At 48.6% G+C, this 14,090-nt stretch overlaps 5 protein-coding genes across 5 annotated transcripts; 2 read left to right on the top strand and 3 right to left on the bottom strand.

Moving 5' to 3' along the window:
• Positions 1-50: 50 nt before the first annotated feature.
• N7479_006527 (uncharacterized protein) lies at positions 51-357 on the bottom strand (the record flags this gene model as incomplete). The annotated part of the gene is made up of 2 exons (XM_057254221.1): positions 51-185; positions 232-357. 2 exons carry the CDS (start codon positions 355-357, stop codon positions 51-53), a joined length of 261 nt encoding a protein of 86 aa, XP_057108083.1.
• A 206-nt stretch (positions 358-563) lies between these two features.
• N7479_006526 (uncharacterized protein) lies at positions 564-902 on the bottom strand (the record flags this gene model as incomplete). Its single annotated transcript, XM_057254220.1, has 1 exon — positions 564-902. The coding sequence occupies one exon, from the start codon at positions 900-902 to the stop codon at positions 564-566; it is 339 nt and encodes a 112-aa protein (XP_057108082.1).
• Positions 903-2,149: 1,247 nt separating this feature from the next.
• N7479_006525 (putative SNF2 family helicase/ATPase) lies at positions 2,150-5,574 on the top strand (the record flags this gene model as incomplete). Its single annotated transcript, XM_057254219.1, has 2 exons — positions 2,150-5,113; positions 5,167-5,574. 2 exons carry the CDS (start codon positions 2,150-2,152, stop codon positions 5,572-5,574), a joined length of 3,372 nt encoding a protein of 1,123 aa, XP_057108081.1.
• A 1,410-nt stretch (positions 5,575-6,984) lies between these two features.
• N7479_006524 (hybrid sensor histidine kinase/response regulator) lies at positions 6,985-10,909 on the top strand (the record flags this gene model as incomplete). Its single annotated transcript, XM_057254218.1, has 2 exons — positions 6,985-10,530; positions 10,616-10,909. The coding sequence occupies 2 exons, from the start codon at positions 6,985-6,987 to the stop codon at positions 10,907-10,909; spliced, it is 3,840 nt and encodes a 1,279-aa protein (XP_057108080.1).
• A 210-nt stretch (positions 10,910-11,119) lies between these two features.
• exg2 (putative exo-beta-1,3-glucanase) lies at positions 11,120-13,865 on the bottom strand (the record flags this gene model as incomplete). The annotated part of the gene is made up of 3 exons (XM_057254217.1): positions 11,120-11,531; positions 11,583-12,595; positions 12,648-13,865. 3 exons carry the CDS (start codon positions 13,863-13,865, stop codon positions 11,120-11,122), a joined length of 2,643 nt encoding a protein of 880 aa, XP_057108079.1.
• Between the last annotated feature and the right edge of the window lie 225 nt (positions 13,866-14,090).

Genomic DNA, 14,090 nt, shown 5'->3' with positions numbered 1-14,090 from the left:
GTAAATCCCTGTTGATTTGACTGTCGCACGGCGCTATAAGTAGTTTCACACTAGAAATTGTTTTTTGTTTTTACAAATGTGTATGCTGAAAGGCTGCTGTCATCTTGCACCAAGAAGGACTTGTGGTTCCTAAAATGCGAAATGAATGCTTCAGCATTAGCGTAAACGATTTCTTTGACGGATGTCTAGAGATGAGATGAGTAATAGAATTAGAAGTCAACATGTGCATACAAAAGTAGTTTTGCCCAAAAGGCTAGCACGGCCAAGTGTGCCACGAGGTTTTATCACTTTGACAGCAGGATCACTCCAAAGCTCCTCCAATGCGGACTCTGATGTTCGCTTTTGGGATGGGGTCATAACGCACAAGTCACTCAAACCGCAGGAAGAAGTTCAGCAGAACTCCAGTTTGAGAAAAATTGACAGCCCAAAGCTGGCCGTTTTGATCAATTGGGAAATTGCTTCTATATCAGAAGAAGTGATGTCTACGTTCTTGACGGATTGAGCTCCAAAAGGCACCAGGTGGTGGTCGGGGACTGGTCAAATCGCGAATGACATTTTCTATTTTATGAGATGAAAGTGGTCTTTTCGTAATCGAGATCGATGTGTTCCATAATGACGTAGGTAAATCCCTGGCCTCTGCCACCCGCTTCAAAAGCATAGTAGACCTTGGGGATACGGATGGTGTTGTTCGTTCTTCCCCCAACCTCGAGGCGGAAGAATAGTTGTACGTGGGCCTCCTCAATTGTTACATTATTGTACTTGATTAAGGAATTCTCGGCGCGCGCAGAGTAGGTCAGGGTATTGAAGTGGAGGCCTTGTTGCTCGCAGAGACGCACCACCAGGTCCTCGCAAGGCAAGCCGGGGACTGTTCGGTTGAAGACCTTGCCTTCATCCCTTAGCATAATGGAAATGCTATGGTGTTTCAGGAATAAAAAGACTATACATCAAGTGGAAGCTGTTGGTGAAAAGACAAGACACAAGTAGTTGAGAATAGTTTGTTTGAAAAGACAAGATGTCTAAAGTAGAGCACAAGAAAACAGAGGTGAAGTGAGAATGAGTCGGAAGTAAATTTATAGATGAAGGACCTTTGCGTCTAGCAATTATAACTTTCACAATCTGGTCATCCGGATGGTTCGCATGAGATGATGCTGGAAGACATAACATGTTTGGTATACATTTTTTTCTTTCTCCAGGGGTGTAACACACAGTTTCGTAACTAGCACGGTGGGAATAATAAATCATAAACTGTGATAGCTACCCGGTAATGTGAGATCGCAACCTCAAGATTCAAGATACATAGTAAAATATTTCCATAAGCCATGTGTGCTCCGCCCTTCCGCACATAGTGGTCCGAAGGAACATGTCTGTTGACGATGTGGATTGATGACCATTCGTGAAGTATACAACTATCTCAGGGAAATATAAGCGATTCAGTGCTCATAGACGAGAGGTATAGTTGTAGGGAATGAATGTGAAGTTTTATGACGAATGATATGCGGAACAATGTACACCAGAAGAGGATAATGTGCAATATTTCCGGGTGAGAACTAGCAAGGTTAATATTATATGACAGCGTAGAGAAGAGACACGGAGATCCTCGGGAAAATTGGATCATGGCGGTCAACAGAAGCTAGGTAGGTATTCAATCCTGGCCTGCATATCCAGGACGGTTTGCAATCGGTGCTGTGATGTATCGTGCATAATGCGGGACTATGCCTCTCAACATTTTGGATACGATGTTCCGGACTTCTGCCTGAGGCATCACCGGTTGCTAGGCCGACCCCAAACAAAGCGATAACCTTCTTGGAATCGATAACGACTCCTTTTCCTTTGATGTTTGCAAACCCCCACCAACGACAAAACACATCGCATTCAAAGCATGATATAAGGGTTAGTTTGCCCTGCACTATTGAACTCACATCATTCTTTGGATTCGAAACTTCAATTCCTAGTCCCCAAGGTTTCCGAAGTCGTCGAGCCTACACACAAAGAACCAATCCTAACTTTAAATTTCAGTGCTCTGAGATTCCTCTTTGCGTCTTAATGCCCAAAGACCGGATCATTCCAGACTTTTTGATCTAGTGAATTCAACAAATCTATTACCTATCTGACAAGAAATCGTCCAAACCACACTGCTCGTTAAAGCAACATGGCTAGAGAAAGCAACGCTCCATTGGAGCCCCTCACACCAGGGGGAAAACCAAACACCCAGCCTCACCCCGCGCATGTCCAGGAACCTGAATTCGGAAAACCCTCACCGCTCGGCCGCCCACAACACAGATCAAACCACCTTTTCAACATTCCGAAACCGAATCAATCTCGCGCCGAACACCATCGACCCGCCCCTCGGCCGCAGCCGCAACATCAGCCACAATCACGCCAAGGTCAGTCAAGTGCTGCACCTCAAGGTTATCGCCCACCGGGCACTTCGGGTGCCACAGTCGCTACGCCGTCAGTGAAGCGAAGCGAGCCATGGGATCCATTCAAGCCGGTGGCGCCATCGGCCTACAACAACCCTCGCGGAGGATTCCAGCATGGTGCAGTTAGTATTAAGCGCCCTGAAAATGTCACTTGGTCAACTCCTCGGGCTCCTAGGCCTATCTATCAATCCAAGCCTGTTCCATCGAAGATGGGAGGCGCGTCGAAGAACCTGCAGAAATTTATCGACCTCACACGCGATATTACTGATCCTGTTCCAAGAGCAAGCGCCTATTCGCCGTCAAAATTCGGGGCTATGGATATGGATGGCTATGTGGATACGGCTATGGCAAACGAGAACATCAAAGCTTTGCTTGAAGGCGCATTCGAGGACGATGAGGACAACGCTGAGGTGAAACTTAAAGGCAAGAAGAAAAAGAGTGGAAAGAAGAAGTCGAAGAAGACATCGCAAAAGAAGAAAGATGAAGTCGTTGTGGACAAGAAGAAGGAACAAGCGATTGATGACCTCGATGATCTTGCAGCTCAACTTCAAGGGGTCACGGTTAATGACCCAAAGGATAGTGATGACAAGTCTGAAGATGATTCATCTGCCAAGACTGAGCAAAACGACGAAGTTGTCAAACAAGATGAAGAAGACGATGAGGCAGCAGAGGATGAAGAAGAAGAGGAGGATTCTGACGATGAAGAAGACGGATTCGTCGAAGGCTTGAGAGTGACCCTCCTTCCTCATCAAGTTGAAGGCGTGAGATGGATGTGTGACAAAGAGACTGGCCGAAAGACGAGCAAAGGAATTTTCCCCAAAGGTGGAATCCTTGCAGATGATATGGGTTTGGGCAAAACAGTGCAAACGATTGCTTTGCTGCTCAAAAACCGTAAATCCGACCACGAACACAGCGATAACACCGAATCCGACGGCAAGACGACCAAGCTGCCCCCAAACTGCATTGCTTCTACTCTAGTAATTGCGCCTCTTGCACTCATCAAGCAATGGGAGGCGGAAATCAAGGATAAAATTGAGCCGTCTCACAAGTTGAGTGTTTGCATCTATCACGGTGCAACACGCGCAAAGGCTTCAACAACGTTGGACAAATACGATGTTGTCATCACAACGTACGGAACTCTCACCTCCGAATTCAACTCCTCGGCATCAGACAAGGCCAAAAAGTCAGGCATTTTCGCTGTTCATTGGTACCGTATCATTCTCGACGAAGCGCACACGATCAAGAATCGTAACGCCAAAGCTACACAGTCCGCATATGCATTGGATGCCCAATACCGTTGGTGCTTGACAGGAACGCCATTGCAAAACAACCTGGATGAGTTGCAGAGCCTGATCAAATTCCTTCGTGTGAAGCCCTATGACGATTTGGCCGCATGGAGAGATCAAATCAGCCGGCCTCTGAATAATGGCCGTGGAGGTCTCGCCATTCAGCGACTACAGGTCTATTTGAAGGCTTTTATGAAACGGCGCACGAAGGATGTCCTCAGACTCAACGACAATGTGAAGCCTGGCGAAGAAGAAGAAGCAGACGGCAAGCCAAAGAAGTCCTCGAATGGATTCCACATCACTAAGCGAGAGGTCATCAAGGTCGAGCCCGAATTCATGCCTGGAGAATTGAACTTCTACAAACGCCTCGAACAGCGGACGGAGAATAGTCTTGAGAAAATGATGGGCGGTGCTAAGGTCGATTACGCTGGAGCTTTGGTTCTGTTGTTACGTCTTCGCCAGGCTTGTAATCACCCCGACTTGGTCAAGGGTGACTTGGCCAAGGACAAGGATATTCTTTTGCAGAATGGCAATACGAACAGCCAGTCAACACAGCCAAAGCCGGATGACCTTGACAGCATGGCTGATCTCTTTGGAGCAATGAGCGTTGTCGCAAAGAAATGCGATGTTTGCCAAACCGACCTGAATCCAGGCGAAATAAAGGCCGGTGCCAGTCGATGTGGTGAATGTGAAGCGGATCTGAATACCAATGTTATGGGCACAGATAAGAAGAAGAAAAAGAAGAGCCACAAGAAACCTGATGTTCTAGATTCCCCATCAGCCCGCAAATCAGCTGCCCAGATCGCTCGTTCTCGCAAAAACCGACGAGTAATTCTTGACAGTGACGACGAAGATGAAGAGGAAGGTGATTGGGTTGTACCTGATGATGAGCGCAAGATGCCTAGCCTCGGGAAAGCAGGTGGTTCAGACGATGAAAATGCCGAAGGAGGTGGTGAATGGCTCGTCTCGGACGACGAAACTGATGATGAGATCGAATCGCCCTCCAGGAGGAAGAGCAAACCAATCATTATAAGTGATTCTGAGGATGAAAGCGATTCCGAAGCCGAGGACATCTACAACGATGAAGGAGAAAACGGAGAGCTTCCATCCACCAAGATCCGCCATCTTATGCGGATTCTCAACCGCGAGGCACCAGATTTCAAGTTCATCGTCTTCTCCGTCTTCACATCCATGCTTGATAAGATTGAGCCCTTCTTGAAGAGTGCTAATATTGGCTTTGCCCGCTACGATGGTGGAATGACCAATACCCACCGCGAGGCCAGTCTCGAAAAGCTCCGAAACAATAGTGGCACTCGTGTGCTGCTCTGCAGTCTGCGTGCCGGTGCGTTAGGCCTGAATTTGACAGCCGCTAGTCGCGTCGTCATCTTGGAGCCATTCTGGAATCCCGTAAGTTGCAAATTTCTCCAATTTATTCCGCATTGTGCTAACCCTGAATCTAGTTCGTGGAGGAGCAAGCTATCGATCGTGTCCATCGTCTGAATCAAACTGTCGACGTAAAAATTTACAAGATGGTTATCAAGGGTACCGTGGAAGAACGCATTATTGCCCTGCAGGACCGCAAGCGCGAACTGGCCAATGCTACTATCGAGGGCAAGGCTGGCGCTGGCAAGCTTACCGTGCGTGACATGATGGCGCTCTTCGGTCGTGATGCAGAATCACGATTCACGGACAACCAGAGTCTTCTGGACTTCAATCAGCCTACTCGACTGCTGAATAATGGGGATGAAACTGAGCCTGTTCATTCCTCCTCTCGGGAGTCAACACACTCTGACCCGCGCAGCCGGGGAAAGGAGGTCCAGCCTAACCGGCCACGAACTGAAGACTCGGTTTATGGTCGACGCTGGTAATCAATCACCTCGGCGGTACGGTATGAAATTATGAAATGGTACTTGGAAAGGACTTTTTGGGGAATTTCGGTTGGCGCGAGGAATGTGTTTGAAGTAACTCTGCTAAATCTTTCTCACTTCTTGTTTGATATTATTATTTTATTGGTTTATCTCGTACATCCCTTGAACTTCTTGCTACTCTCCGTATCCTTCGTTCCCCTTCATCGGCCTAGGGTTGCTGCAGGTCAAAGATTGGTGGAACCTTGGTTGCTTTATGACTGGCCTCACGCCTCCCATGTATCCGGAAACAATGCCCGCGAGTTAGATCTCCGTCCAATTCTACATAGGACGATTTCACAATTGGGCTCGGCATTTTGGTCCGATTGAAGTACCTACGCTTCTAGGTAGTAACTGTTGCTGCTATGGAGAGGGGGTCTTGGGCCCCATTACAATGGTGCGATATGTCTCTATCTGATACTGATGAGTGGACTAACTCAGCCTCTTTGGTCTATTCCGACTTCATCTCGATACTTGATACGGCAAGACAGAAGCTAATTGAGAATCCAGTTGTCAAATCCGGTTTCAAATTTGCCATGCAACACGTTGCATACTAGCTGAGCAGACCACTCATCTTTTGTGGAATGTGTGGGGTATCTTCTGTTCCAGCTGAGCTGATTCCGATGGGCCGGAACAGGCACTTCCATGTCATGTTCTATGGTCCTGGTCCGGAGTCGCCGAGTCTCGCCATCCTACAATTTGACTAAATTGCCGGCAATGCCCTGGAAATCGTTGAATAGGATACTTAGCAACACATGGAATTGTCCGCCATGCAAAATCTCGCAAAATTCTGAGAGCAGAGGAGTCTCCGCTCAAAGGTTCGCACCCCTCGGATGGTCTTCAAGCCAAGGCCATTTGATCGACCAGACCATTTGCCGAAGCTCATACCATGGATCTGAGAGTCTAGCCCAAAGGATTGCGAGTGTAATTTTCTGATGGTAGTCTCCGGCGAACCGGACAAGGGAACCGAGGACATGCTCCCAGGGAGGAAGCTTGTTTCGTTGGCTCAGGCTTTTGATATGATAGGTTAAAAGATCAGGAGAAAGCATGAGCTGGGGAAGAAACTCCCTCAGTAACTCTGGTCAAAGCATGAAAATTCGTGGAGATATTTCAATCCCCCACTTTCAATCCCCCACTATATACTCTTCAATCTCATTTGATTTTTTTCCTACACTCCCTGTCCTGCTCGAACCATCTTGATACACGATGACTCTGATGTTGCTAGTCCATACCTAACTGCGTGAATACATCGCTACTTTTCCGTGGCCAGCTTCCTGCCAAATTATCTGTCTGGCTTATGGCTAGCACGGGTGGTGTTATTAGTTCAAACCAATCTCGCAACTGTTTTGTCCCTCGAGGATTGAAGACTGAAATATGTCTTCACCATCCGACATTAAAGACAACGGCGATTGGACAGTCATTTACGATGACCAGGATGAGGATGACCAAAATGGCAAGAAAGAAGAAAAGCTTTCCGGAAGGAGAAAGACTCTCTCGCGAACTTTGTCTATACCAAAGACCATGTCTATTATGTCCGACAACAAGACTGAGATATCAACAGTAGCCGAGCTCTTATCCCCGAAGTTGAAGTTACCTCAGCTAGGCACTGACTCGGCGGAGAGAGTCTTCCCCGTTCGCTCGGTCGTCTCATTTGATTCCACCCCTTCATCTGCCCTACAGACACCTTCCCTCGATAAGCTCGAAACACCAATATCTCCTTTTTCAGACACATGGAGTGCAGGCTTCAACGAACAAGCGGGCTATCAGCAGAAGAATCTACCGGGGGAGAACATGAATGCTGAGGATGGTGTCTCAAAAAGACCTGATCATCTCGCTCAACTACATCAGAGTGGCGGAAGTGAGATTTCATCAGAGCTCAAAGGACAATCCTACGCCGGCCATAATCTCGACATTTTGGAACAATTAAAAAACACCGCGCAAAACGGTGGTGACATCCTTGACTTCCACAAAACGACGAAGGGGATATTCTTCTCGCATCAAGATGAAGAGGACATTTTTATTCAGTCGTTCGGTGCACTCGTTGTGATGAGAGAATCCGACGGGGGTTTTGAAGTGCAGATAGCGAGCGATAACTCCGAGGAAATCATTGGGCATTCCCCTGATACACTGTTCGAGCTTCCGTCATTTTGTGATGTATTGCAATCCTCGCAAAAACAGAATTTTCTTGATCATGCTCAATTCGTCTTGAGCGATGACTACTCAGTTGAGGAGTCTGGCCCGGACGTTTTCTTCCTTTCTGTGTTATCATCCGAAGGAGATACTCAGGGTACTTGGTGTACCATGCATACTAGCACATTATATAGGAATTATGTGATCTGCGAGCTACAGCCTGAGGGCAGAGGGACAAAGGATCATCACGATTTCGAGAATCCCGAGAGTCAAGCAATAACGTCAGATGGTCGGAGCTTGGATATGACTTCTGGGGCATTCTTCGATGATTCCAGGCCTTCAGGGAAAGATCTTGATACCAGAAACAGCAAAGTTCCGGACTCTTCGGAGCTTCTCAATATGATCCCTCGAATTCTCCAGCGAATTGCAAGTGCTCAAACGCTAGAAACGCTTGTTCAACATACCATCACCACTTTGCAACGTCTTGTTGAATTTGACAGAACGACCATGTATCATTTTGATAGTGACCGCAACGGAATCGTGGTCGCCGATGCGGTTGATACTTCATCAAGATTAACTTCATACGAAGGCATACATTTCCCGGAATCAACGTTCCCAGAAGCATTGAAGAAACTATACACACGCAATATTGTATGTTCCTCTTGTTCTGGAAGTCAAGGCACTTCAAAGCTTCTATATCGAGCTTCCACCAACAAAAGGGCCCTCGATATGTCGAACACATATCTCTCTGCTGCACCAGCGCTCCCAACAACAGACACCGAAAATCCTGTCGAGGCCTGTTTGTCAATTCAAATCAATGTATTTGGCAAGCTTTGGGGTCTCATATCATGTCAGTCCTATGACAGTAACCAAAGACTCCATCCGCTCATCCAGAAAATCTGTCGGTTTGTGGCCGAGGCAGTTTCGAGTAACATTGAGCGTCTTTCCTACACCTTACCGTTTCAATTTCGAGAACCGGATATCTCCCTGAACCAAACGAGCACAACTCAGGCCATCAAGACTCCAACTGGCGATCTTCTCAGTCTGTTCGGGGCAGATTATGCCGCAGCATCGATTATGGGCGAGGTTAAAATCTTGGGGAAACCAATCGACTCGCAGGAAGTTCTGGCATTGCTTGAATACATGAAAGCTAAGGAAAATGACACTGTGTTTTGGTCCGGAGATATCGCTGCCGATTTTCAGGATCTCAGCTACTCGCGCGGCTTTCATCATCTTTCCGGTCTGCTTTACGTTCCTCTTTCAGTCGACGGTCGCGATTTTATCATCTTCTTCCGGGCTGTTTTAGAAAGCCATACCCTCGCGTCTGACTCGGACAAATCGAGTCGACAGCATGAGTGGTCGTCAGCAGACTTTGGAAAGGCATCAGTTCTGTCTTTGCTATATCGCACTTTCACTGATATATGGCAAGAGAAGGAGGCTACCCTACAGCACAATCAGTTAATGAGGCTTCTACTCGCTAATTCTGCGCACGAGTTCAGAACACCTCTTAATGCCATCATCAACTATCTGGAAATTGTTCTCGATGGCCCCCTGGATCAAGAAACACGAGACCACATTTCCAGATCCCACTCAGCTTCCAAGTCATTGGTATACATCATTAATGACCTTCTGGACCTCACAAATGCTGAAAACCGACAAAGGTTGATAAAGGATGAGGCATTCGATCTCACAGAGACACTCAGGGAAGCAACAGATATATTTTGGGAAGAAGCAAGACAGAAAAATGTCGACCTGCAGGTAGTCCAACACGCAATCCTACCTCCCGTCCTCGGAGATCAACGACGAGTACGCCAGGTGATCACAAACTTGATCAGTAACGCTGTACAACACACATCTACCGGAGCTGTAACAATAGAGTCTTGTATCGTACCTGAGCCGCTAGAGCCGGATCACATCTGTGTCGAAGTGGCAATACACGATACCGGGTCTGGCATGTCCCAAGAGACTGTTGAAACATTGTTCTGCGAGCTAGAGCAAGTCTCTAACAAGGGATATATGCAGAATCCTAAGTCATATGAGCAAACTTCGAGTGGCCAAGTGCTCGAGACTGAAAGTGTACTTGGTCTAGGCCTCGCACTGGTCGCCCGAATCGTGCGCAATATGAATGGACAGCTAAGCTTGAAGTCTGAAGAAGGGAAGGGAAGTTGCTTCAAGATTAAGCTTGCATTTCCTCTACCAGATGAAAAGAGTGGTCAAAGGCAGAACTTGTGTGCTACGTCAAACGACCATCTGCAGGACGATGAAAGAAAACGAAACACAAAGCAAGAGAGTACATCATCACGTTGCGTAAAGTCTCAGGAAGAAGGGGTTGTTCCATGTGAATGTGGTCATACTCCAGAAATGAAATCAGGTGAATCCGTCGTGAATATCGATGTGAGCTTGAAAACCGGTGAACCGAGAAACCTCTCACTTTCTGGCCAACAGCTCGATCAGAGCACCAATCCAGATAAACCAACCATTTCACTTCAGACTCAAGATCCCAAGGAATCATTAGAAGCACCTAGGTCTCCCATCAAAGAAAACATCTCAAGCTCACCTACGACAAAATCCCCAACTAACCATCCTACCCGCCCACCAAGCTCCTCACCCGCAATGGACTGGAACCTCCACGTCCTTGTCGCAGAAGACGACCCGATCAACAGCTCAATCGTGCAAAAGCGTCTTGAGAAATTTGGCCACACAGTGCACATGACAAGCAATGGCAAAGAATGCGCGTCTGCCTACAAAGCTCATCCTACTCGTTTCGACGCAGTGCTGATGGATCTACAAGTACGTTCACCAACCTATTCAATTCAATTCCTAACTTGATTCAATTTAATGTAATTAACACTGATACTAAAATCCCCACCTGCAGATGCCCATCGTCGATGGTCTCGGTGCAACACAGATGATACGCGAATACGAGCAGCAAGAGCTGGCCAATGAGACTACACCTGCACCTCGCATTCCCATTTTTGCTGTTTCGGCTTCCTTGCTCGAAGAGAATCTGAATTTGTATATGGATGCGGGCTTTGATGGGTGGGTCATGAAGCCGATTGATTTCCAGAGGGTGGATCGGTTGCTTGGGGGTGTTAGGCTTCAGTGGGTGCGGGAGGAGCTTGTTTATCAGCCTGGTGTGTGGGAGGCTGGAGGGTGGTTTGAGGCTTAGATGAAGGCATAGCATGGCATGCTATCAGAGGTGAGATGGACGTTATTTGACTTGAAGAAAGGGCAGAGATGAGGAAAGATATCCAATATCCAGATCGAGGCATTCAATTATATGCAAGAATTCTAATCTTTATCCATGGTATCTATGCAAAAAAAAAACAAATGAAACGCAAAAAACACAAAAAAATGCAAGTAAATATAGGAGGATCGTTTAGAAACTTTCCGATGCCTCAGAAAAGTCCGGCACTTCATCGCCGCACTTGAAGGAAGGACTATATGCCTTGCTAGGCATGTATCCATTCTTCCAAGCGGTGCGATAACTCCACTGAGCCGCGGACTCCGTCCGCCAGGTCCAGTAAAACCACCCCATTGCAGTTTCAAAGGCAGACATCTGTGCCTCAGCGTATGTCTGCAAGTACTTCTTGTAGGTTGCGGAATACTCGGATGGGTCCTGGTTCGCATCCGAGCAGCTGCATGTTCCCTGGTCCGCTGTTGGACAGTACGCCGTTGTGGATGTGGTATCGTAGGTCCCTTCCCATCGGGCACCTCGACCGACGTTGTTCACGTATTGTGCACAGTCGGTGTCCGCCTGCGACCATTCGCCGCAAATAGTTGGACCCCATCTGGCTGTGTGTTAGCGTATGAAATTATAATGGAAAATGAGTCCTACTTACCCAGAAGTTGTCGTATTGATTTCCTTGATCATGGAGTACCAATTATTGCAGATAACATCGAGCTTGGCGGTGTGATTCAACACGATCTCACCCGTGTTGAAGGTAGTATATTGGTGGGTGTCGAGGTACATGTTATCCGGGTGGTTTGGGAACATGTTATCCCACTTTGCGAGATTCAGGAACCCGTCATGAAGGACAAGAGTGGCAGTCACACCATTTTTGCGGACGAGTTCCGCAGCCTCCTGGGTCCAATCTAGGACCTTGTCAACGGGCAGCGACAGCATCAGTGGCTCGTTCGCCAGGCCGTAAATTGTTACCACGTTCTTGTAGCGATCTTGGGCGAAGAACTGTGAAAGTTGGTCATGAATTTCAAGTGACCTCTTACGGTTAAGGTCACCGTCTGTACCCTCCAACCAGTTGACGCTGCCCTGCCGGCCACTGTGATTCCAGCCATTTTGGCTGCCGGGGAGTCCGTGGAGGTCGAGTTTAACCCGCAGTCCATACTTGCGGCACCACTCTATCACACGCAGGAGATAACGCCATGCAACCTTGGCAACATATGGGTCGTCATCGTAGGTTTTCACAGCCCAGTAAGAGTATGGGATGCGGACATGATCGAGTCCGGCATCCGTGATTTCCTTCAAGTCCGATTCTGAAATAAATTCAGCGTAATGTTTCTCCAACGTGGCCGTCGCGGAGTTTCCAAGCTTTTTTGTCAAGGTATACTCGTCAATGATGCCGGCGCTGGATGGCCACTTGCTGAACATGGACGGGACAATGAATGGTTCTATAGAAAGCCATCCGCCCAGGTTGACCCCACGGATCGGCTGTGAGCCGTAAGGGAACGGCTTGTTGAGAGGAGGCACATTGTCATTAGGCCGGGCAGAGTCATCCCAAGCTGAGTTGATTCCCATTACTGAAAGACCACCCACGGTGGCATTTGTAAAAGTGAGGTTGAAGCCGTCGGTTTCGTACCACGTAAATGGATCCAAGACAGTGCCCTTGGCGTAACTCTGAAGTAATCTTGTCAGCAAATTCCATCAAGGTGATAAACTTAAGACTTACCGGTATGCTTTCGCGGCTGATACTGTCCAGATTAGAGGTAGGACTACTGTCATCAGAGTCTGAGGAACTCGGTTTTGAATCCGAGTCGCTCTTTTTGGATACAACAAGTGCAACTGGGATGATGATGGCAAGCAAGAGGAGGATCGCTAGTAGACATCCGACCCAAATACGCTTTCTCTTCGACCAATTGGACCAAAATTTCCATCTCGGCAGCCCTCCACGGCCCTCCGAGCTGCCATCCCAACTATTCTCGTCTTTCCAATGATCATCCATAGCAGGTCCACCACCACCACGACGCCGAACCCTCGCATCAGAGCTATGCCCTTCTTCCAGATAAGCACCAGACACGACTCTTGCGCCCGCTTTATGGCGTGAGCGACCCTGCGCAACCTCAGCGCCAAGCGCCGCACCAGCAGCAGCATCCAAAGCAGCTCGCTTCCGCTGTCGTCGACGTTCCCGACGCAACTCATCTTCTGCGCGGGACTGTTCTATGCGATCCGCATCCTCGTGCTCAGCAGCAAGACGGGCCATAGCATCTACACTCAAGAGATGCGCTGCACTACTCGAAGACTCCGTGCTGCGATGTTTCTTCGCTGCCGCCGCCGTAGCAGCAGCAGCATCGATTTCCCGCTCGCGCTCTCGTTCTCTTTCGCGCTCGCGCTCGCGCCGTCTCCGTCGACGCGCCTCGGCCTCAGCCTCAGCATCCAGATCCCTCGTCCGTCTCTCCCTGGTAGGACTCGCACTCTCCTCGGTGCGATATCGCCTCTCGCGATCTCGCCGTTTAGTAGGCGATGCAGCAGGTGAGTCCCTCACCCTAGGACTCCCCCTCTCACGTTCCCGTTCCCTATCCCGTCTCCTCCCCTCCCCAGGCTCCCCATAAACAAGTCCTGCCCTCTCTTCCGCTTCCTCTTCCTCTCTCCGTCTGCGCCTCCGTTCCCTGCGCCGCTCACGCTCCTCATCGTAATCATCGCGCTCGTTATGCGAGTTCGACTCGTACCCTGATTCCCCGCGGAAGCGATATTTTGCGGTGCGCGCGTTACCAGGGCTGGATGCTGCGCCTTCATCATCCTCATAACGACCACGGATATATTCACGGTCCCGCTCTCGGTCTCTCTCTCGGCGGCGCGAGCGCTCTTGCTCACGTGTGCGGTCGCGATCCCGATCCCGATCCCGGTCTCGTTTATCGGATCGGTCTCGGTTTTGGGATTGGCTTGGCATGCCAGATGGGTGGGGGTATTTGGTATGTGTTATGCGCTGATCGTTGGAATGAGGAATGTGGAATTGTTGGTTGCGCGTGGGATGATTGTCGATTGGGTTGGTGAGCTAGTGTTAGGTAGGAAGGGGGAGGGGAAGGGAATGGAATTGGAATTTGTCGAGGTTGGGGTTGGATCACACGTGGGATTGGCAAAAGGCTCAGCCTGTCTTGGAATTTCTTGGAATTTC

This window comes from Penicillium vulpinum (assembly GCF_028829585.1).
Source record: "Penicillium vulpinum strain IBT 29486 chromosome Unknown utg000003l_segment0_segment0, whole genome shotgun sequence".
In the NCBI taxonomy this organism is placed as follows: Eukaryota; Fungi; Ascomycota; class Eurotiomycetes; order Eurotiales; family Aspergillaceae; genus Penicillium; species Penicillium vulpinum.
Note: the sequence above shows the minus strand (reverse complement) of the source record. Positions and strands in the feature narration are given on the sequence as shown.